This window comes from Salvia hispanica, chromosome 3, assembly GCF_023119035.1.
Source record: "Salvia hispanica cultivar TCC Black 2014 chromosome 3, UniMelb_Shisp_WGS_1.0, whole genome shotgun sequence".
NCBI classification, from domain to species: Eukaryota; Viridiplantae; Streptophyta; class Magnoliopsida; order Lamiales; family Lamiaceae; genus Salvia; species Salvia hispanica.
In genome coordinates, this window is record NC_062967.1 from 8,937,098 (window position 1) to 8,960,174 (window position 23,077).

Genomic DNA, 23,077 nt, shown 5'->3' on the forward strand with positions numbered 1-23,077 from the left:
CTAGTGAGGTTTAACAGACTTGCAGAGATTTATGTCAATTCTTTGATTTAAAACTGACTCAGACCAAATATATTCTGTACATGCCATGTCGACCAATGTGTGAACATTGGATCACAAGTTCCAAAATACAGAGTAGACAAAATCTAATCATTTAAATACTTAGTTACATATGATAGAAGACCAGATCAGTCAGATCTTTGAGAAGAATAATAAACAATTTATGAGCAACAAAACATATTATTGCCAAATAGAATCACAACAGACAGAAAGTGTTCTTGAAATGCACTAGATAAAAAGGGAATATCTTTCCCAGACATACATATTTAACAAGAATAAAGAATCAATCAAGAAAAAAATTGAAGGCAATATTTTACAAGAAAGTAGGTATAATAACTAAGCACAAACCTGATTAATTTTTATTACTGTGGGCAACAATAAGTAACAGGTTCTTTTTCATGGTAAAAACTATAGCATGACAAGAGTATTTGCAATTGCTCTTTCTTTCCAACAGCTCCTTCATTAGGGCTCTGTAGCCTTGCCAAGGAAGTCGAGGCCCTCTGTGCGGCAAGCCATGACTTTCCTGAACGTCTCACGTAACTTGAGCTGCAGTGGCTCAAGCCCCGTCTTACAAGCCTCACATGCTAAAGACAGCTCGTTGACGTTCTCTTTAACTTCTTCCTTCAGCTCGTCCGACAGTGGGAACTGAGCGGCATCCACCAAGTCTGTCAGCTGATGCACGCTCTTCTCGATTTGATATATCTCCTTCAACAATCCACAGGTGTTGCGTCGCTCTCTCTTCTTGGACTCATCCATGATTCGGCTGTGGAGCAAGAACAGAGGCGTGGTCCACGAGAGCTGACGAGGGATTGTAAAGTGGATCTGCACGCCTCGGTCCTGACAAGGGATTGCAGCAACGAGAATCCATAACACAAACATCAGAATAAAGCTCATTGCAAAGATGAGCATCGCCAAGCCATTAGTTGCTGCTATTTCGTTCGTTTTTGGAGGAACCAAGTTGTTGGCAATGGACTGGAGCTGCTTAGAGGCGGACCAAGAATGTGATACGCTCCAAGAAAGTGACCGTGAGTGCCCTGATGAGCTCCTGCGGTGGTGCTCCTTGCCCTTACGCCCAAAAGAGCGGTTCCTGTGTGAAAATACAGAGCCGGTATCTTTGTCGTCCAACATCAGTAATGCCAAATCCATCAAGGCTTTTCTTGCACGACGAAACTGGCTCTCACCAACCATTCTCTGCTTCGCGTCAAGAGCACACACCACAATCTCCAAATGCTTCTGCCAGACACGAACAGTCTCAACACCATCGCGGGTTGCATTGAAGATATCCATTGCCTTGATGGTTCTCTCGAAATACTCAGTGGCAAGCCTGTCTGCTGGTGGCTTCGAGAGCAATGCTTTGTTATCGGATAGTAAGGTGCTGAAGTCCTCCTGGCACATAGTGAACGCGTCCAACAGTTTGTGTATCCAAGAAACGGAGAGGAGCTCGTCCGCGCTAACCACTGAGAGATCATGGAAACGGGCGAACCCTTGTCGTTGGAACAACTCCAGGTACTCGATATTCGAACCATGGCTCATTTCTGAATGAACCTGATCACTTCTTACAGTCAATATAGAGCGACGAAAAGATGCAAAAGGGATATGGGATCCATGATTATTTGGAGGAGGCATTTCTTCAAATTGTAACAGATCTCCTCAAACTCCTAAAAACAAACTCCAGTTTAATGAATTCATTAAGTGAGCCCTAAATTAAGCCCCAAATCAGAGAGCAAAAATGTTATCAAATGACAGAGCATAACTAACCACTTCAGATTTCAATCACACACATTACAATTGATAAGCAATTAAGAATTGCAAACCTTGATCAGAAATTTCACCAGAAAATCAACCGAGTTTAGTCTCTATGAACATCAATTCATAAACACAATTGATTTAAAGAGATTCAGCATTAACGCAACCTAGAGAGGAAGAATTGCGTCAAAAACAGATCTTCAACAAAAACAAAAGGCGAAAATCAATCAATCTAGTAGAAATCAGAGAAGAAATAACAAGACAAAAGTAATTTAACGCACCTCGATTGTTACACGGCTATGTGATGTCTACATGCGAAAACTAGTGGAAATTTTTGAAAATCAAACCCTAGTTAATGGCGTGAGAGAGAGCTTATGACTGAATTGGAAGGAAGTAGAGTGGAAAATATTTGACGCAAAGAAAAATTAAGCAGAAAAATAGAATAAATGAAACTACTGTACATGAGAGACAACTGTATAACTGCTGGTGGCTGTCCAAACACGCACAATTGTGTGTTTGTGTGAACTAAACTAGAGAGTAATCTCATTTTTTTAGTATTATATTAAATTATAAATTTAATGAATTGGTGGGGCGTATAAACCATGTAGTACTAAAATGAAAACTTTAAATATTGAAATTGAGAAAATAACACAATTTTTTTGCAGATGAAATATATGGAGTATTTGATAATTGTATTAAATACAACTTATATAAGAGTTAGGACACGAAACGAAGTTTAATTGTTAAGATACTTCTACATAACTAACAAGTTTACTTATTCATCGATTTTTATGAAGGGGTTTCAAACCATTGGTGTAACTGAGGAACTATTATCGATTTATGTAATAATAACTTAGACGCAAATTGTGATATCGATGAGGCCTAATCAACAATTCAAGTTGGAGCTTAACAATGCCGTCGATTCAAATCGATGGTCACAGTTCTAAGGGAGCTAGAACCGTAGCCAATACGATTTTCCAAAGACGCCATATATTTTTAGGCATTTTTTAATTATTGTTTCAAATTTTAAAAGATTTTCCTATTTTTTTCATGAAATTTTTCCGATTTTGATTAAAAAGATACTATTATACTAACCAAAATCAGCCCAGTAGAATCGATAAACTAATTTTGATTAGGCCTGTGGCTTGAAAACCGGATCTGACTAAACCGCCGTTTCGATTTAACTAAAATCTCTTGTGTTGCTCAATAAAATTTATATACTGTGTAAATTAGTAAATTGTGAATATAAAAGGAATATAATAAGACCAAGTTGCATTCTTCCACTATTAAAAAAAATTGGATTATAATATACGGAATAAATAATTCAAGTCTTTGAACGTGTACAGCATTGTGCATACAATAAAAAAAAAACTAGTATTGACATATAAAGAGCATTAATCAAAGGGAAAAAATGATAACTACACAATTGTTTCTTTCACACTTAATTTCAGAATTTATTATATTTATGTCACGTAATTTAATTCGCATGTCCCATGACTTCCATTGCAAAGTACCCAATAAAATCATATTAATACTTTATAATCCCAGAACTTACTTTTATATCAATTGAATAATTTGAAAATTAAATAATACCTTTCAATAATGCATTTCTAAATTGAATGCGATCGACAAGACATTATCCATTTGTATAATCAATGTGATGCTTAACTTCCTCTTTTCATTTCGATTATTCAACACCCCATATATGATATATCTAACTAAGCAATCTATTATTCTTTATTACTTGTCCCACATATATGAAGTCGTGTCTTTTAAAAAACTAGAAATCATATATTAATATTGTTTTATGAAACATCATCTATGTTGAGAAAAAATCCAGGCTATTAAGTTTTATCCGTTCCATTCCGTTTTCTTCTTTTTTTTTTAACTAAGAAAGGTTGCAAGTGACAAATCTTGTGTTATTAGTAAACTTTATACTACTAATTTAACCATTAATGGGTTACACATAATATCATGAAATTAAATTGTTCAAAAAATTCAAATGTCTACTCCACAAATTTCCATATCGTAATAGAAAATATTCATTATAATAGTATGAATTACAGCAATAAAAACAACAAATAAAAGTAGGACGGTCTAAGGTTGAATATGAACTTTAATGAGAAATATACTACCAATCAAAACTTGATTTGTGGTGGCAAAATCCGATGAAACACGATAATAATATGAACCCGACACAATAACCACATGACGATACAGAACGATTCAGGTGTGTTGCAAATAAGATATGGCACGACGACAACGTGATAGTGGATGTCGTGTCAGTGAAGGCAATGGAGTGGAAACGACATTGAAAAGTGAGAAAATGATAATCTAATTTTAACTCTAGTAAAAATAGTAGTAGTAAAATAAGAAATAGATAATAATAGCTATTAACGAGTTACATGAATCCGAATCAAGATTATTGTGTCTTTATCGTATTAACCCAGTAAGAATATAAACACGATACGGCTTGATACTAACTAAATTAACTTCGTATGTATTCGTGTCGCATCAAAAATTATCAGTCAGTTCATGATTTGGTGGATAACAATAATTTAAAACGTAAAATCATTGCATAGCATTTAATTTCTTCTTAATGTTTCTGGCACTTGTCAATAATAGGTAGGCAACATAAATATGGATGGACAATCAACCTCTTAACTAGCCCACATTCTTGCATGTTATGCTTCCTTCAATAATTGTCACCTAATTTTATTTTAATAGAGACATTTTTAACAGAAATTTCCCCAAGGTTAATATAAACTAACAACCATCACCATCAATATCCAAACATAAAAGAGCTACAAACACCATCATCTCACAGTTAGAATCAAGCAAGCAAAGGTCAATTTTGTCTATTCACAAGCCAGTTTAGTGTCAAAGCTGCTCAAACAGATTGCAAATGCCTGAAATGCAGACAATGGATACCTATAATCCATGGTGAACAAGTCCTTCTCAACCTTCCCAAACTGCAGAATCACCTTATCATGGTCCGAAGCACCCGGTGGCTGAGTCGACGCGATCAGCTGGAAGTTCTTCACGGACGCGACTGTCACCCGTCCCCGGAAGTTGAGGCACCAGCACTGCAGCTGCTCGTGCCACCGCGGGGCCTTGTTCTTCAGAACCAAAGGCCGGGTTTTGCTGCTCTCGTCATCCTCGTTCGACACCCGGGCCATTTCGGAAAATCTCGAGCTGCTGAACTCGGTGGAGCGGTCCAGAGACTTCGAGAATGAGAGGCTCCGGAACGAGTCTTCTAGGGATCTCGGGAGAAGTTCCGGCTGCCCGGGAACTACGCCGCCGGGTTCGAGGGACGCGACGGGGATTGAGTGCATAATGCAGTTCATTTTTCTCGGACCGCGCGTCCCGAGCACGTTCAGCTCGTATGTGATTTGAGCTATGCTGTAACTTCCCGTCGGTACTTTCGGAGATACTTTCTTGGAGTAGAACCGGCGGCTTGACCTCCCCGGTGGCGGGACGTGAGAACATGGCTGTGTGTCGTATATCAAAAACTTTGTACCGAGAAAATTCGATCTGCGATTTAGTATCAATAGCTCAGTAACATTCTATAAACAGAAATGAACAATAAATGGTAGATATTTTCAACTACACACAATAATTTAGTTAAAAACCACTCATACTACACAAGACAATCATTTATGCCTTATGGAGTTAGCAAACTAATTTTGCAACGAAAAAACAAGAAGCTCCTCGATGGCCCTCTTGTATAGAAGCCAAAGAATTTAGTCATGAAAATGATCTTGTCATTCTCCACCCCACGAAAGAAATCCCGCACAACCTATTAATATACAGCATTGCGAAACACTGTTTGAATAACTTATCTTCGTGCCACTATAGAAGTTATCATGCTATATACGTATGAAATAAATTTTCGAAATAAGAGTTTAGTTTCTGGAATTATGCATCAGGCGAAAAATGATGCAGTCGAGAAGCTTCTGTAAGCAGTAAATGCAATAAACGTACTCTTTTGAAGAGCCGAAGGTCGAGCAATAGGGTGTAAGATCGACAGAAAAGCCTACCTTAGTTTGCCAATGTATGTGCTACTTGATCTGGAGATGTTATCTGCATCCATAGAGATGACGTATTCTGTACAAGTTGTTCTTCGAGTTCTTTTAGCAGAGAGAAGAAACTTCCCATTTTCAACTAGCAAAGCTGCGAATTCAAAAATGATGCTTACAATCTCAAAACATTCTCCTAATGTACTAATTCATGTTTTCAGATATCGTTTTCCAAATACATGGCATTTGAAAATAACGAAACAACATTGAAGAACAAGTAATAGCATATCATCAATTTAAGAAATGAACTCACTCACCTGGACTAAGGCACAAAAACAGGTGGTAGGTTAAATTGGATTTGTCTCGCTTAATGAAGCACTGAATAGTTCCGTCACGAGAGCCAGGCTGCATATGAAAACAGATTCCATATCAACTTATTGTAACGATACCGGAAGCTCTGTTTCTAAGGTCAGTGCTGCATTGTGCTGGTAAATCATTAAGTGATAGCAGAAGCGGTTGAGACAAAAGGAAGTTTAGTACACTTGTGTACACGACAACAGAAAAACGTGCAGTGAATACCTGCTTAAGAGAAACCGGGAAAGTAAGCTTCCCACAGAGTTCCGGATTTTTAACTATTTCCTTGCACATGCTCCTCCAGGACCGGCAAACAGCTGCACACGCAACGACATGTTTCCGGGTGGGCCACGTGCTCTCGCTCTCCTCCAACCTCCTAATCACATCGTAAAGTAGCTCAGGCGGCAGATTAGCCCACCTACTGTTCTGGATCAACAAGGGCTGGTCACCCAAGTCATTAAACGAACCATGAGATTTCCCCCTATAATGTCCAGGCAACCTCACATCAAAACTCCTCCGCGACAGGCTGCCAAAACTCTCCCTCAAATCCCGAGCTATACTCCGGAAAGACATTGAATTTCCCAAGTGGTAAGTAGGGAGGAATGGCAGAATCAAGTACTAATACAAAGCCTTTTTTCGATCATTTATAGATAACTCGGAATGTGATCACCCTGGATGTCAATAAACAAAAGCGGATTCAATGGAAGAAAAGCTGAAAATACAAAGGAGAAAAGCATTCATAGGAGAATCAAATGAAATAAACCAATGAAAAGGAAAAGATAATTAAGAGGGGTTGAAAAAGGATAGTTTCACTTTCACATGGACTCAAAAGGTAGAGTGAATCATAACATAATTAGACACTGATTCACATATTTCTACTTGCAGTGTGAAAGTAAAGAAAAGGCGGATAAACAAACACATGAATTCGACAAATAACCTCGAATCATCCACTTAAACATACAAATAATCAGCATAAATGCCACAGAAACACCAAAAAATAGCAAGATTTATCTCAATCATAATATGCCTATTCAACAATTCGTCAATTCGATTAGGTTAGTGCCTTTCAAAGAATTTAGAACACTAGTCCCTTAAGTCAAAATAGCAAGCAAATAGATTTCAAGCTAACCTAATCAGACACAATCATACTAAACCACAAAATCAGATAAAAGATTGTAACTTGTAAATAATCTCACCAAAGTAAATGAAAAGAGAGAGAGATAAAGAAGTAAACCTGCTAAAAGAACTTCAAGAAACACACAACTTTCATATTTTCCATCAGAAATCTGCAAAGAACCATTAAATTCGAACAGGGTTAAACGAGGGCATTGACTTAAAAATCTGAAGCTTCAACCTTTACCATGAAAAGTAAAAGATGATGGAAATGGGATCATAAATTTAGTACCTTTTGAAAAATTACACAAATTCTTGACAACCCCAGCTCCACAGCAAGTGTGTAAAACTCCAAACCCAGAAATTTTGAGACAATTATTTAAACCGCAGATCAAGAAAAAGAGAGGCTTATAAATGATGAAAATTTACGAAAATGAAATTATTAAATTGTTGGTTGTGTTTGGTGAGGTGTTAGAGACACAGGTGAGATTTCGTGACTTTATTGAGTTTTGATTAATGATGTTATTTCCTATTGTGCTGTGTAATTCAAAAATATATATACCTTTTTTTTTTTTATTGAAAATGATATTCAAGAAAAAATAGTCTTATTTTTTCTTACACCCAAAATTAGTCTCATTTTCATTTATGGAAATTTTTTACTTATTTTTTTTCTATTGATGTCTTTATGACATTTCCTTCTCAAATTTAATTGAATTGTAGTACTCCACTAGGGTACACCATATGCTGCAAATTCAATCAAATTAAACTTTAGACAAAAATTGTTTATAATAACCATATGGAAACAACTAAAAGTTTAATAACCTATTAATAAACAAAAAAAGTCTTAAGGAACTAAGTAGAGATCTTATCTTTTCATCAGTTCATTTTTATTTTTATTTAATGTTAATTTGACATTATAAAATTTCTGGTTTAGGTAAATCAAGAATACTGCATAGAGATTCTTTTAGCAACCATTAAAATAAATTTGATTTTTACTTTTTCTTCATAAGCTGCTGGTTGACTTTTTGAGTTAGTTACACATATTGATTGATATTTGGTGGAGCATTGAAAATCGAGAATTTAATTTGTAATTTTGTACTCCCTTGCTCAAAGGTAAATGTCACACTTGATAATATTAATTTTGTGTATTAAGTGAAGAGTCATAACGTGGATACCGCACTTGGATAATAATATGAAATTTAAGGAGAAGTTTATGTGTTAAGTAGAGTGAGAAAATATATTTTTATATTTTAATGTGAAAGAATTTTTTTCAGAAAAAAAAAAAAAAGAAACGTGATATAATGGGACAAATTAAAGAAACCGTAACATTTGCCATGAAAAGGAAAGAATATAATTATTGTAAATTAATGGATTAAAGAGAACATGTAGTATGTTGCATCGATCTTATTCCACCAATTCTGTTGAATTTATCTATAGTTTCACTAAATTTATGTGGGGTGCTTATCTTTTGACTTTATGAAATTGACATAATTCGAAAAATAAATAGAATGATTTGGACATAATTAAACCGCCATCTGAATTTTGTTTGAATAATGCATAGAGTCTTAAAATCTTAATCTTACAACCAAACAACGTCAGCATGGTAATTTAATTTATATACGATTATCGCTAGTTAAATTAAAATTCTTTTGTGGGTTGTACTCGAATTATCAAGAAATTAATTTTAATTAATTTTTCAGATTATATAACAACGTAGTTATAAATAGTTAGTCGTGATTAAAAAAGATTGTACTCCAGCTTTTAATTTGGTACATGGGTATGATGAATTGTACATTGTCTAATATTTTGTTTATAAATATCACAGCATTAATTAAATTTTACTCCGTATGATTTACATGGAGATTACTCCTTTTAAAGTACTAAGTAGACGATGGGTTTAGTGTCAAAGTCTTTTCATTGTTTTAGCAGAGCTGACAATCGATCGATCAAGTGAATATGAATACCAGATTTCGGTATGAAGATTTATGTTTATGTCCCTAATTCCAACTTTGCATTATGGCCTTTGCTCGTATTTTTTGCTGCTGCGTGTGTTTCTAGTTTGGCTATGTAGTTAGCTAGTGCCTAGTTGGCTTTGTTTCGTCTTTTTTTTTTGTTTTGTTGGGATGTTATCATGTTGTGTATTTTTCTGTTTTGGTTTTTGCAGTTTGGCTTTTGACCGCTTGTCTCGAATTTTTGGTCGTCACATGTAGGCTCGAGCCTTTTTCGGTCAGTAAAAAGAACTGTTTCAGCCATTTTTCAACATTTAGTTTGAGCTAAATTGGACAAAGTTAGGTTTGTTCAAAGGGAAATAAATGTGGAGAGTCCGAAAATATAATTTGATATGTAATATGTGGCTATTTATAATTACTATGATTAGAGACTCCAACATAGAAACTTATTTAAAATAATAAACAACTTATAATTAAATAGTAGTAGTATACTTCTTTACAATTAATTTTTGCAACTCCAACCCTTGGCGGCGCATGGGTTTTTAAACCAGTTAGCTGGAGTGAAACTTAGCTGCCTTGTATGTTCATTTGTTCAATAAATCTCTCTTTTTGGGTAATGGAAATTATTCTGTGAACCAATACAAACATGCCAAAATTACATTCCTCTTGCCGAAGATTGTCACATGTTGGGACTACAAAAGAAAGATACTAGCATGATCATTCTCTTATTGCTAAGGGGGTACATATTTAGGGCTTGCCCATATAATATAAGAAAGATGAAACATGATATTTTAAGTCTTGATTTTTGTGCTAGAAACCTTAGCCTCTAAATCTTCTTCTTGACCATCATCCAAGACAAAGACAGCCGATCCCCCTGATTCTGGGACAATAGTTGGAGCAACGACAATGACATTGCTACAAGTACTTAATCCTCCGAAGCTTTTTCTTCCACTTTCTTCGATGGTGGGATTTGTGGATTTCTTTAATGCCACCAAACGGATCGCTTTTTTTAGTTCTTTGTCTTTGGCCCACAATACTAAGTACAATCCAATTACTATTATCACAGCCCCTAGCACACTGTCATTAAAATACAATCAACATATGTTTCAACTTTCAAATCAATAGTATATAATTTTATACCTTCCCAAATACAACTTTTCCTTTAGAAACAAGCATCCGGCAATGGCTACCAGCACGAGAAGCAAAGGATTGAAAATTGACACGTAAAGCGGCCCTCTCATCCTCACACACAGCATGATGAACACCCACATTATCCCTGATGCAACAACGCCCTAATTAAGAAAAAAAAGAAAGAAATGTGTTAATAACAAAATGTGTTCATAGTTTTTCTTGATTATTTAAAAGTTACCATGTAAGCAGCTGTAAAAAGTATGATATTCCATCCCAGTTTCCACATGCTCATATCTCTTTCGATACAAAGAGCATAAACAATTCCTTGAATAGACCCCATGATTGAGATCAATACAGTGCTAGAATAGTGACATGGATATGACTTCGACATCTGAGTCTGTTCGCCATTAAAAAACACAGATATATTTTTAATTATAAAAAAAACTACATAAAAGAAGCTTGTAAACCATTTAATATATTACCTGAAAAATCAATGAGATTGACCAAGATAAGCAGCTAGCAAGCCCCAACACAAGGCCCAAAACATTGTTCTGGGGCTTTTGTTTAGTCACTGCCACTTGTCCCCACCGGTGGTGGAAGTCAATCTTCGTTGACAAGAAATCGAATTCAACCCCTTTGTAGAAAGTCAAAAGCATTGCCCCTCCTATGCTCACAAATGTTCCAATCACCTTTGCTTTACCAGTCCATGTCTTTAATCCCAATGCTTCCATCCTAATTTATTATTTGATAGATTTATGAGTATATGTTACTATAAAAATATTATTTTAATTAAAACATGGAGTATGAAGGAAAACGAATTTATGTATACCGAAAAATAACAGCAAGGATAAGGGTAAATGCGGGATTAAGATTGGATATAGCCGAGATAAATGTGGGGGAGGTCGCCACTAAGCTCGCAGCGTATAAATTTTGATTCAAGGTTCCCCTGCATTAAGCATAAAGAATAATTGTTTATCATTAATTAAAAGATCTAAAATACGAGTTTATGCAGATATATGATATTCATATTAGATATATGCAATAAAACAAATTTGGTCTTAGGTAAATGGTTAGATGCACCAAATTTTCCTAAGATTATATGTATACATTTGCATCTTAATTTTTCGAACTTAATTACCCAAACAAACCACAAGCAAATGCTTGACCAAGAATCTTCCAAGTCAATTTCGGTCTGGTGTTCCTGCAAACATAAGAATAATCTATCATCTCAAAATTGTATAAATTGAACACTTTAATTCCAAACACTAAATTTAATTTTTCCTATTTTTCAATTAGGACTACGTGTTCAAATTGAGTACTTAACAAAATAGAGCAAATTCATAGTTTTTTCAACTGATTTTTCGAATTTGACTAAAATTCATAATTTTTCAAACGCTCAATTTATATGATAAGATTACTTGTATGGGAACGACCTTTCGAGGATGAGGGCAAGAGGGGCAACTGTGGCGCTAGCAAAGAGGAAGCGGTAGGCGATCAAAATGGGCAAGCTCATGCCGGTGTTTGCCACCAACTTGTAGAGGATGTTAACTCCGGCAAGAGCTATCTGCACCGTCACCATCATCATCAGCGGCCTCAATGCATCTAAGAATTTGTAGAGCTTCCCCATTTTTCAATTTGGTGAGTGTAGTGCGTGTTCTAGGTGTTTGTGTGTGAAAGCAATTCAAAGGGACCACGATAACTAGGTTTTGGACAATAAATGTAGAGAAAATTGTGAGTGAAAAGAGAGTTGGAGTGTTGTAGGAGGGGAGATGGGACTGTACTTATATAGGGGAAGAAAGGAATGATAATTGATAATCCACTTTCGGCCATGCAAATCTTAAATTGACTTTAGGCTTTGTTTTATAACTAGAAAATATCAAAATCTTTTGCATGTCAACTTCACTCTCTAAATTATACTCTATCGACCCGTCCCATAAAAATAGAGATTTTTGGAACGATACAAGTTTTAATGCGTAATTGATAAAGTACGAAAAATATAGAAAGGAAAAATTATTGAGTATATATGTTAGTGGAGAATGAACTATTTTTATAGGACATAAGTACTTAAATAGAAAGTCTCTCTATTTTTATGGTATTGAGAGAGTACACACTATAGCTAGGCGAATTTGCTATGCTACCTCCGTATGTTAGAACGACACAAATTTCATTGTTGATATTGTTACTGGAGATGACTAATTTTTGTTAATGACCAAAAAGAGAAAAACAAATCTATCAACAGTGGACATATTTGACATTTGCAAAAATCAAATGTAAATAGAGTCAATTTTTCAAACGTCTCCCTCCGTCCTATTAAATGAGTGTGAAACATTTGTTTTTCAACACGAGATTTTACGTATTATTGTTTTGTGAATTAGTGGAATGAGCGTAAAGTAAAAAACAAAAGACAAAGTAAAGTTGTCGTTGTTTCTATTTCAGAAAATATATCATTTTTAATAGAAAAAATTTTAAGGAAAAATTTTCATTTTTAATGATCCAGAGGAGTATATATTTGTGCTTTTTTGCCTTTTTGTAATTATACGTGCATGCAATAGAATTATGTGGAAGAAAGGATTATATTGAGATTTATTTTGCGATTAGACAGAATTAATAAAAGAAAAAGAGAAAAGACTTTGATGATATGACGCCCAGTCCCCAGACTACCTTCCGCGAATCCAGACAAATTTTAGATATGAAGATTAAATCGACGAAATATAGCTCACTAATTAATTAATGCTCCTTGCTCATTACCACAAAAATGAAATAAATGCTCTTTACTATCTTATGTCACATGCAAGAAATTTTTGAAACTAAAAAGAAAAGGTCAAGGTAAATTTTCTTCTAGTACAATTTTGAGTATGAGCTTAATTATACGATATGCATATATATTAGTAATATAAATTTAGAAAAAAATTATTATTCACTATATACAATATGACAATTAAAATTGGGTTTATAGGGTTGTTTAGTGTATACCTCATAGAAATTATTTTGAAGAGAGCAAGAGAAAAGCGTGAATAAGAAAGAAAATCCCTAATTGAGGTGCCAGGGAGGCGTTTTTAGGCCAGAGAGATTGAGAAAATAATTATTTCATTTCACCATTCCTAATTCTAATAAAATATTCCCATGCACATATTTTGAATACTAGTTCCATGCCGTGCACTCAATTAATTTTCAGAAAATAATTTAACATCTGATCATTACATGTATTTGAAACGTTATGATTAAATAAATTTAAAAAAACACCTAAATTAATTATAACAAAATTGAATATTTACATGACAACAGTAAAACAATACTCCAATATTCCATTATTCATATACTCCTACAATTTAAGTATAGAAAAAAACACATAGTCATCCGTCTCAATTAAGTTGAGTCGTATTCCTTTTTATGATGTCCCAACTAAATGGAGTCATTTTTTTGACAAAAAATAATATTTAATCACTCTTATTTTATTCTCTCGCATCTCTCCTATTTTATTTAACTCATTTAACACGATTTCTTTATCTTTGTGCCAAAAAAAATGTTTTGCCTTAATCGCATGACGGAGGGGATACAAAATTAGTAAAATTTGATCATAATCATATTTTATACCATAAATATTAAAAAAATCTGTATAGAGAACGTAAATTGTGAAATAACGCAACCAACATTTGGACTCCAATAACCACATCTCAGTTGACAACTTTTCCATTGCCTCTAATTTGAAGTTTTAGCAGAACCTAAGACGCATGGCCAGAGGCCAAATATGCAATTTTCGATATGGAAGAATACACAATACATTTTTGATATAAGCATGTAGCTATACTAATGATAGGAGAATAGCCATATCCTATTCACAACTTTTCCATTGCCTCTAATTTGAAGTTTTAGCAAAAGATGCCAAATACAAGTTCGATATTGGGAGAATACACAATACATTTTTTACACCGGCATGTAGGCTGTAGCTATACTAATGATAGGAGACTACACAATGCAAATTACACTTACATTTATTTGTTACAATATATTACTATTATCTAATACACATCAGTTTAAGTACATACACAATTTTTTTTTAAAATTAGTAAATTTCATCACAATATTATTATATCATACGATGAAGTATAGAATAAAAATATATAATCAATATCGTCACAAATATGAGTAATAATTTTATTGTACAAATAATTATATTTATAGATGTGCATTTAAATATATCACAATAAATTTGATTTACATCCTACCAATAAAACGATAAAATATACTTTAAATTATAAGTTATAATCCATACAATATTTTTTTAATAAAGGTATCGTTTTCTCCACCACATTATTTAGAACATCAAGAGTAACACCATCTATGGAAACAATGTTACGTCGTAGGCTCTGTGTTGATAATTATATCGTCCGCCTTGGTGATGTCAAGTGTTGTATTGAACTTGGTATCCCCGCAGCGATGGAACAAATCAAACAAAAAATTCATCGCACTGCCGGCAAGCTTGGTTAAATTGTCGGTAAAGTCAACCATCTGACGGTGCATGGACACAGACTGGGGGTGCATGGACTCGTGTATTGAAGTTTGCTAGTTCCGACGTGACATTCATCAGTTTGCGGGAGAAACTGCAACTTCTCATTGAGAATGAAAGAAACTGCATGAGCAATAGCAACCACGATTAACAACATAATCAAAGCTGACAAAAATAATCCATGCAAATAAACCTTTATTTCACACTTTTCAAACTTTGAGTAAGAATAATTTGACTAGAGACATGCAAATAAAGATATTATCTGATGCTTAAAATCATAAACCTTTATTTCACACTTTTTATGTTTGTCTATTATCTGGAGGAGATCAATGTCAATGTGGATTGTTAGAAATTGACTATACACCCTTTGTAAAATGTCAAAAGCACCCAAAAAAGTTCCCATCAACTTTGTGGAAATCAGATTGGATAAAGTTAGGTTTCTTCAAAGGGAAATAAATGTGGAGAGTGTGGAGGTATTTATAATTACTTATATGACAACATTTTAAATAATAAACAGCTTATAATTATGTACTCCATAATTAATTTCTGCAACTCCAACCCTTGGCGCATGGGTTTTGAAACAGGTTAGCTGGAGCTTGGCTCGGTGCCGTTGGACCCGTTGACAGCTATGCGTGTAGGCATGTGCGAAGGTATGTCGTCCCTTTATTTGCTCTTGACCAGTGCCAGACACAAATATGCTCTTTAAGCGGCTTAATTAAGCCCTTAATAAACTTTTAGATGTGTTCTAATCACCAAAAAAAATTCAAATTTAATTTAAAATACATAGCTCCTACCATTTTTTTCCCTACTGGATTAAACAACACCCATTCATGTATTTAAATGGACCCCTAAATTCGATCCTTTTTTTCAAATCCCCATATATTTTTGTATCGTAACTAAGTGTAACTTGCCTGCCTTTTATGTTCATTTGTTAAATAAATATCTCTTTTAGTTATTTGGTGATGTCTGTGAACCAATACAAACATGTCAAAATTACATTCCTCTTGCCTAAGATTGTCACATGTTGGTTGTACAAAAGAAAGATACTAGCATGATCATTCTCTTATTGCTAAGGGGGTACATATTTAGGGCTTGCCCATATAATATAAGTAAGATGAAACATGATATTTTATGTCTTGATTTTTTTGCTAGAAACCTTAGCCTCTAAATCTTCTTCTTGACCATCATCCAAGATAAAGCCAACGGCAACCCCCGATTTTGGGGCAAACTTTGGAGCAACAACAATAACATTGCTGCAATTACTTAATCCTCCGAAACTTTCTCTTCCACTTTCTTCGATGGCAGGAATTGTGGATCTCTTTGATCCCATCACACGGGTCACTTTTTTCAATTCTTTGTCTTTACCCCACAATACTAAGTATAGTCCAAATACTATCACCACGGCTCCTAGCACACTGTCATTAAAAATCAATCAACATATGTTTTAATTTTCAAATCACATAAATACTATTTTGTACCTTCCCAAACGCAACTTTTCCTGTAGAAACAAGCATCCTGCAATGGCGACGAGCACGGGTAGCAAAGGATTGAAAATCGACACATAAAGAGCTCCTCTCATCCTCATACACAACATCATCACCACACGCATTATCCCTGATGCAAAAACACCCTAAATGTGCAAAAATATTAAAAATGTGTTGATAACGAAACGTGTTAGTAAAATTTTTGTTCTTGGTATTTGTAAAATTACCATGTAAGCAACTGTTAGAAGTTTGATGTTCCACCCCAGTTTCAACATGCTCATATCTCTTTCGATACAAAGAGCATAAATAATACCTTGAATGGACCCCATGATTGAGATCAATGTAGTGCTAGAATACTGACATGGATATGATTGTGACATCTTAGTCTGTTCGTCATTAAAAATTGAATAAATTTGTCATTGTAAAAGAAAAAATTTAAATAAAAAAGAACCATTTATACGATTTAATAAATTGCCTGAACAATCAATCCGGTCGACATAGATAACCAGTAACCAAGCCCCAACACAAGGCCCAAAACATTGTTCTCAGCCTTTTGTTTGGCTGTTGCCATGTGTCCCCCTGGTGGAGGAGGTCAATCTTGGTTGACAAGAAATCAAATTCAACCCCCTTGTAGAATGTCAAAATCATTGCCCCTCCTATGCTCAAAAATGTTCCAGCCACCTTTGCTTTACCAGGCCAGGTCTTTAATCCCAATGCCTCCATCCTAATTATAACTTTATAATGTTATATCTCACGTATTATGTAAAAATATTATTTAATAAAAACATAGTAGTACTTCTTATATTTCAAATTAAATATCATACTTTCCTTTTTAGTTTATTAAACAACAGACGTCACATTTCTTTTTCGTAAAAAATTCTCTCAATATACAAAAATTCTCTTCTAAAATCTCGAATCATCACCCAAGTGTGACATCTAGTATAGAACAAAAGGAGTACTAATTAAGAAGGAAAATGAAATTTTCTATACCGAAAAATCACACCAAGGACAAGGGTAACTCCAGGAATAAGATTGGATATACCCGCGATAAATGTTGGGGAGGTCACCACTAAGCTCGCAGCATATAACTTTTGGTTCAAGGTTCCCCTGCATTTTGCATAAAGATTAAAGAATAATTGTTTGTCATTAAAAAAAGATCTAAAATTCGAGTTTACGCAGATATATGATATCCATATCAGATATATGCAATAAAATAAATTTGTTCTTTAGGTAAATGGCTACATGCATGAAAATTTTCCTAACATTAATATATTTATTGATTGATACAAATGCATCTTAATTTATTGAACTTACCCAAACAAACCACAAGCAAATGCTTGACCGAGAATTTAATCCAACCACCAAATTTAATTTAATTTTATATTATGTGTTCAATATGAGTACTTAACTAAATAGAGCAAATTCATATTTTTTTTCAACTGATTTTTGAATTTGACCAGAATTCATGATTTTTCAGACGCTCATATATATGATAAGATTACTCAAGCAGGAACGACCTTTCGAAGATGAGGGCGAGAGGGGCAATCGTGGCACTAGCTAGCAAAGAGGAAGCGGTAGGCGATCAAAATGGGCAAGCTCATGCCGGTGTTCGCCACCAACTTGTAGAGGAAATTAACTCCGGCAAGAGCGATTTGCACCGTCACCATCATCATCAGCGGCTTCAATCCATTTAAGATTATGTATAGCTTCTCCATTTTTGAGTTTAGTGCGTGTTCTAGGTGTTTGTGTGTGAAAGCTAGGTTTTTCGAAATTGTGAGTGAAAAGAGACTTGCCGTGGAGTATTGATAAGAGGGGAAATGGTAATGTGATACCTATACTAATATAGGGTAAGAAAGGAATGAAAATGCCCTTTCGGCCATGCAACAAAATCCTAAATTGACTTTAGGCATGTTTCTAAAACTAGAAAATACCAAAATCTTGTGCATGTCAACTCCAGTAAATATCTAAATTAAACTCTACTAGCAAGGTGAATTGATTATACTACCTCCGTATGTAAAAACTGACACCAATTTTAATACAATATTGGTGTAACGAGAGATCACTGAAAGAGATTAGAAAAAAAATGATTATTGGTATTAATACTGGAGATTGAAACATAATTCATTAAAAATAAAAACTTGTTAAAAGTGAAAAAAAGTAACTAATTTTGTCAACAACCAAAATAGAAAAATAAAACTAGGCAGATGTGATATTTGAAAATTCATGCTATGTAAATAGTCAATTTTACAAACGCAGGTACAGTATATATTTATGCTTTTTTACCTTTTTAAATAATACGTGTATGTAATAGAATTATGGGGAAGAAGAGGATTATATAGTGATTAATGTGTGATTTGACAGAATTAAATTAAAAGAAAAGAGAAAAGACTATGACGATATGAACCCAGACAACATTCTGCGAATCCTGACAATTTTAGATATGAAGATTATTCGACGAAATATAGCTCATGAGCTATCACTAATAAATACTCCTTACTATCTTATGTCGAATTTTCTTACAATTTTAGTCTGAACTATTATAATTTATACGATATATGTATAGGGATGTAATCAAATACAAATTTTATATATTGTACAAACTTCAAACTATGATTTGGACCGTTAAAAAATATCAACGAAAGACAAAATAACATCAACAGAAAATATCAATACAATGTCAATGGTTGACACCGTGTTGACATTGTGTTAACATTGTATTGACATTGCATTGAGATCAAAAAGTTGAAATTTTACACTGTGTTTACACTATGTTGAAAATTTTAGAGTTTGTACAATATATAAAGTTTGCATTTTATCACACTTCTGCATGCATATATATACTTTTCTGCCCCCTATATAGTATAGGCATTTCTTTTGGTTATGTAACTCAGAAAATTGTATTAAATGGGTTCAGAGAAAAGGGAATAAAATAGAAAGATGAAGAGAGAATTAAGTAAGAGAGATGAGATGTGTTGTTTATTGCCAAAAAATGACTTAACTATAATAGGACCACCCGAAAAAGAATATGACTCAGTTATAGATAAACTGAAGAGAGTATAAATTAGTAAAATGACATTATTATTCACTATATGCATAATGCATGTATATAAAATGGGGATTAAAGTTGGGTTTAGGGTTGTTTAGTTAGTATATATAAAATGACAAATAAAATAGGTACTCTCCCCATTTCAAAGTTAGTTGATGGATTTCTTTGGGTATAAAATTTAAAAAATCATTCCACGATGGATTTGTTTGGGTACAAAATTTAAAAAATTGATATTTAAATTGCTAAGTGAACAGAGAATAAATTAAGAAAGAAGAAAAGTTAGAGAGTGAAAGAGAGAGAAAATGAAATATTTACAAAAAAAGAAATGAAGGAAATAGCTCGGGACAACCAAAAAGGAAAATGGAGCAAGTAGCTTGGGACAACCCAAATGACAATCCATTTATTGTACCACCAATGTGTACAGTTAGATATGTGAGCAGATTCATTCTTAGATTGACATGTGGCAGGTTTTCAATTATATATAAAAAAAAAGAAACAGGAAATAACGCTGAAGAGCAGAAATGGAAACACAATTCCATCGGTTTTTCTCCTAGCGTAAATCACATGATTTTCCTTCTTCTCTCTTTCTTCAGTTTTGAAACATATTCACGATAATTTGAAGCAGATTTTGGCTGCGCTGATTTCAATTATTCATTCAATCTTCAATTTATTCAATCAATGGAGAATGAGCGTTCTGATGTCGATGGAATCGTGGATTTTCCATAAAGTAAGAAATACTTCAACTTCATTATGTTCATCTTTAATCCAAGAATTGAACTGGAGGTTTGTGAATATGTTTTGCAATTCAACTTAATCTATTCAATATGCAATTCACCTCCCCAATTTCGAGAATTTGGTTATGTATGTTTCCCTGATTCAATTTGATCAACAATTGTTTTCATTCGCTACTTTAATTTTCTGAACTTGAAATTGAAATTCATGTGCAACTGAAACTCATGGAGTTGAAATTCAAATCCAATGACTGCATATTTCATGCTTGCTTTGGTTAATCCGCATTATGAATTTTGCTTATCAGATGACGTACGGACACAGACCGGCAGAGCATGGACTTGAGTATTGAAGTTTGTGAGCTCATTTTCACTACGAGTTCCTTCATGATAGTCATCAGATCCTTTATAGTGATGGTGGGCACGGAAGATGTAGGAATCGATTCCCAGATTGGAGATTGAGGAGGAGTAAACCAATAAAAGCACCAGTTGATAGGTATTATTAATAATGGTCTAGAAATAGAAATTATTTGAATAGAACAAGAGAAAAGATTGAACTTTTGATACTTCAAATGCTTTCTCTGTTTCTGGTTTTCTTGCGCAAGTTAATCATTTCATGGGAGAAGACGATAGCCATTCTCGGAATGGAAGACTAGCATGGAATAAGGTCGCCCCACCTCGTGCCCAACTTTTGGTGTGGTTTGTCCTCCAAGGAAAACTCAACACCAGGGACAGACTTTTCAGATTTGGAGTTCCCGGAATTGCAGATGATCTGTGCGTTTTTTGCAAGGAAGAGTGAGAGACTATCAACAACATCATGTTTGGATGTAAGTACTCTAGCAGCCTGTGGTACTTCTGCTGTAACCAATGGAATCTCGCCTTCAGCTTGCCCGAAGACCCGGTCTTGTGTTTTCTCACTTGGATGGATGTACCTTTCTACAAGTTCGATAAGAAAATATGGACATCCCTTTTCTATGTGATTACATGGTCCATATGGTGGATTAGAAATAAAGTTGCTTTCCAAAACTTTGAACCAAATTGGGAGGTTGAAAGAAAACTAATTTTGTGGAGGCTCGGTTCATGGATAAAAGGGTGGTGCCCGAACTTCCCTTTCCTACCAGGAGAAATGTATGATGAGCTGGTTAAAGCTAGAAGATGGCCTGGAAGGTATCAAAGAACCATTTCCACTTACCAATTGATACAAAGGTGAACTTCATCTCGCCTCTTTTGCCTTTTGGTTTCTGCTGGGATTGTCTTGGTTTTGGACAGTGGTGCTGCTTACTCTTTGTTGGCGGGAGGTAGGGCTGTCAATTCGGGTATTCGTGGATACCCGATCCGAAAATTTTGGATACTCGACCCCGAAAAACCCAAAATCACATACCTGATACCCGATCCGAAAATCTAATTGGGTACCCGGATACCCGACTCGGGTATCCAGTCCCGAAAAATCGGGTATCCAGTCCCGATTTTAATGTACTAGGATTGTTGACTGTTTGAGAGATTCATCTGTCCAAGTTTAGTTTGATTCTTGGATGAGGAGTCGGTGTTCTCCGACAGATTACTAGAGAGCATATTGTTTTGCAGCTCAAGAAAGTTAAGTTGAGGCGGGTAGATTAAGGTATTAGGAATGCTGCCATTGAACAAGTTCTCTCCCAACTTGAGTCTCACTATGCTCATAAACGTGCCTAAATCATGAGGAATGGAGAAAAAAATCATCTAAAGAATAAGGATCTCAAACTGTCCATATTCACACAATCGGGCTGAGAGGGAGAGGGTGGGGCGGGAACTTCTACGCTGCAATTAGGGATGTCAATCGGGCCGGCCCATCGGGTTTCGGGCCAACCCTACTCGGATTGCGGGTCAATCGGGTGTGGGCTTGCCGAGTTGTGATTTCTTTCGGGTTGTAAAAGTTCTGCCCTAACCCTAAAAGCTCGGGTTTCGGGCTAGCCCGACGGGTTAATCGGGTTGCTGCCGATAAGGTTAAGGCTCGAACAATCCAATAAATCATGGTGAAAATTAGTTATATTTGTAAAATATAAAATATTTAATTATGATAAATTTGAGATATATGCTTAAACTCAATCATAAAATACTAATATTTGTGATATTTCGTGAAATTTTAATGCATGTTAAAAATTTAAATATTCTTTTAGTGAGATTAATTTATTTAACAATTATTATATTAATACAAAGTCAATATAAAATTTATATATTTACCATAAAATTGAAAGTTATCTTTTTTTAGTTATCTATGTCATAAAATTAGTCAACGAAGTGTTGAATTAGGAGTAAAAAATTGAAAAATATAAATTTTAGTGGGTTATCGGGCCAGCCCATCGGGTTTCCGGGCCTGGTCCTAACAGGTTGCGGGTTAATCGGGTGCGGGCTTATCGGGTTTTATTTTTATCAGGCTAGAAATTTCCGACCCTAACCCTATAAATTTAGCGGGCTATTCGGGCCAGCCCACGGGTTGCGGGCTACATTGACATCCCTAGCTGCAATAGGCGACGGCGGCAGTGGACGGTGGCAGATAGAGCGCCGAGAGGTAGAGGTAGAAGGAGAGGGAGAGCCGAGACGGAGGTAGAACAGAGGTGAGATGCGCAATGTGTAAGTCAGTTTGAGTTTAGAGAATTGGAACTGCGGACCCTAATTCATTACTCATTTAATTGAATAGATAATTTATAAAATTATAAAAATATATATAAAATTAAAAAAATCGGGTAATTCGGGTATACCCGATCGGATATCGGGTAACCCGATATCCGAAAATTCAAAAATCTCACTACCCGATCCCGATCCGAAACCCGAAAAATTGGGTATCGGGTATCCAATTACCCGACTTTTTCGGGTTTGGATATCGGATACCCAATACCCAATATCCATTTTGACAGGCCTAGCGGGAGGTGTGTTGGTCGTGGTTTTGTTGCTCGTTTCTTTCGTGTC

At 34.9% G+C, this 23,077-nt stretch overlaps 3 protein-coding genes and 1 pseudogene across 8 annotated transcripts; all 4 read right to left on the reverse strand.

The window, feature by feature from the left end:
* Positions 1–394: 394 nt before the first annotated feature.
* Positions 395–2,244, reverse strand: LOC125213169 (protein ROH1-like). 6 transcript variants are annotated; one of them, XM_048113556.1, is made up of 3 exons: positions 2,085–2,244; positions 1,872–1,970; positions 395–1,602 (listed from the first exon to the last, which is right to left on the reverse strand). In XM_048113556.1, exon 3 carries the CDS (start codon positions 1,588–1,590, stop codon positions 520–522), a length of 1,071 nt encoding a protein of 356 aa, XP_047969513.1. In that variant the 5' UTR covers positions 1,591–1,602; positions 1,872–1,970; positions 2,085–2,244; the 3' UTR covers positions 395–519. The 6 variants fall into 6 exon arrangements, with proteins under 6 accessions (XP_047969513.1, XP_047969509.1, XP_047969511.1 ...); XM_048113552.1 differs by having other exon boundaries at positions 395–1,715; XM_048113554.1 differs by having other exon boundaries at positions 395–1,715; positions 1,872–2,001.
* Positions 2,245–4,559: 2,315 nt separating this feature from the next.
* Positions 4,560–7,766, reverse strand: LOC125217071 (tubby-like F-box protein 8). The gene is made up of 6 exons (XM_048118896.1): positions 7,582–7,766; positions 7,411–7,462; positions 6,402–6,847; positions 6,140–6,227; positions 5,844–5,976; positions 4,560–5,337 (listed from the first exon to the last, which is right to left on the reverse strand). Exons 3-6 carry the CDS (start codon positions 6,747–6,749, stop codon positions 4,662–4,664), a joined length of 1,245 nt encoding a protein of 414 aa, XP_047974853.1. The 5' UTR covers positions 6,750–6,847; positions 7,411–7,462; positions 7,582–7,766; the 3' UTR covers positions 4,560–4,661.
* Positions 7,767–9,933: 2,167 nt separating this feature from the next.
* On the reverse strand, positions 9,934–11,996 carry LOC125215746 (WAT1-related protein At1g25270-like). Its single transcript, XM_048117278.1, has 7 exons — positions 11,803–11,996; positions 11,508–11,570; positions 11,199–11,315; positions 10,852–11,101; positions 10,608–10,766; positions 10,379–10,530; positions 9,934–10,315 (listed from the first exon to the last, which is right to left on the reverse strand). The coding sequence occupies exons 1-7, from the start codon at positions 11,994–11,996 to the stop codon at positions 10,030–10,032; spliced, it is 1,221 nt and encodes a 406-aa protein (XP_047973235.1). The 3' UTR covers positions 9,934–10,029.
* A 2,874-nt stretch (positions 11,997–14,870) lies between these two features.
* On the reverse strand, positions 14,871–18,075 carry LOC125209198 (annotated as a pseudogene).
* Between the last annotated feature and the right edge of the window lie 5,002 nt (positions 18,076–23,077).

What these genes read in the sequence shown, in the direction of transcription:
- LOC125213169 (XM_048113553.1), bottom strand. Translation starts at nt 1,683, where the DNA reads ATGCCTCCTCCAAATAATCATGGATCCCATATCCCTTTTGCATCTTTT.
- LOC125217071 (XM_048118896.1), bottom strand. Translation starts at nt 6,749, where the DNA reads ATGTCTTTCCGGAGTATAGCTCGGGATTTGAGGGAGAGTTTTGGCAGC. An exon ending in TCCCGGTTTCTCTTAAGCAG is followed by an intron (nt 6,228 to 6,401) that starts GTATTCACTGCA and finishes TTTCATATGCAG; the next exon opens with CCTGGCTCTCGTGACGGAAC. An exon ending in ACATACATTGGCAAACTAAG is followed by an intron (nt 5,338 to 5,843) that starts GTAGGCTTTTCT and finishes ACTAAATCGCAG; the next exon opens with ATCGAATTTTCTCGGTACAA.
- LOC125215746 (XM_048117278.1), bottom strand. Translation starts at nt 11,996, where the DNA reads ATGGGGAAGCTCTACAAATTCTTAGATGCATTGAGGCCGCTGATGATG. An exon ending in CTTGCCCTCATCCTCGAAAG is followed by an intron (nt 11,571 to 11,802) that starts GTCGTTCCCATA and finishes TTATGTTTGCAG; the next exon opens with GAACACCAGACCGAAATTGA. An exon ending in CAATCTCATTGATTTTTCAG is followed by an intron (nt 10,767 to 10,851) that starts GTAATATATTAA and finishes AATGGCGAACAG; the next exon opens with ACTCAGATGTCGAAGTCATA.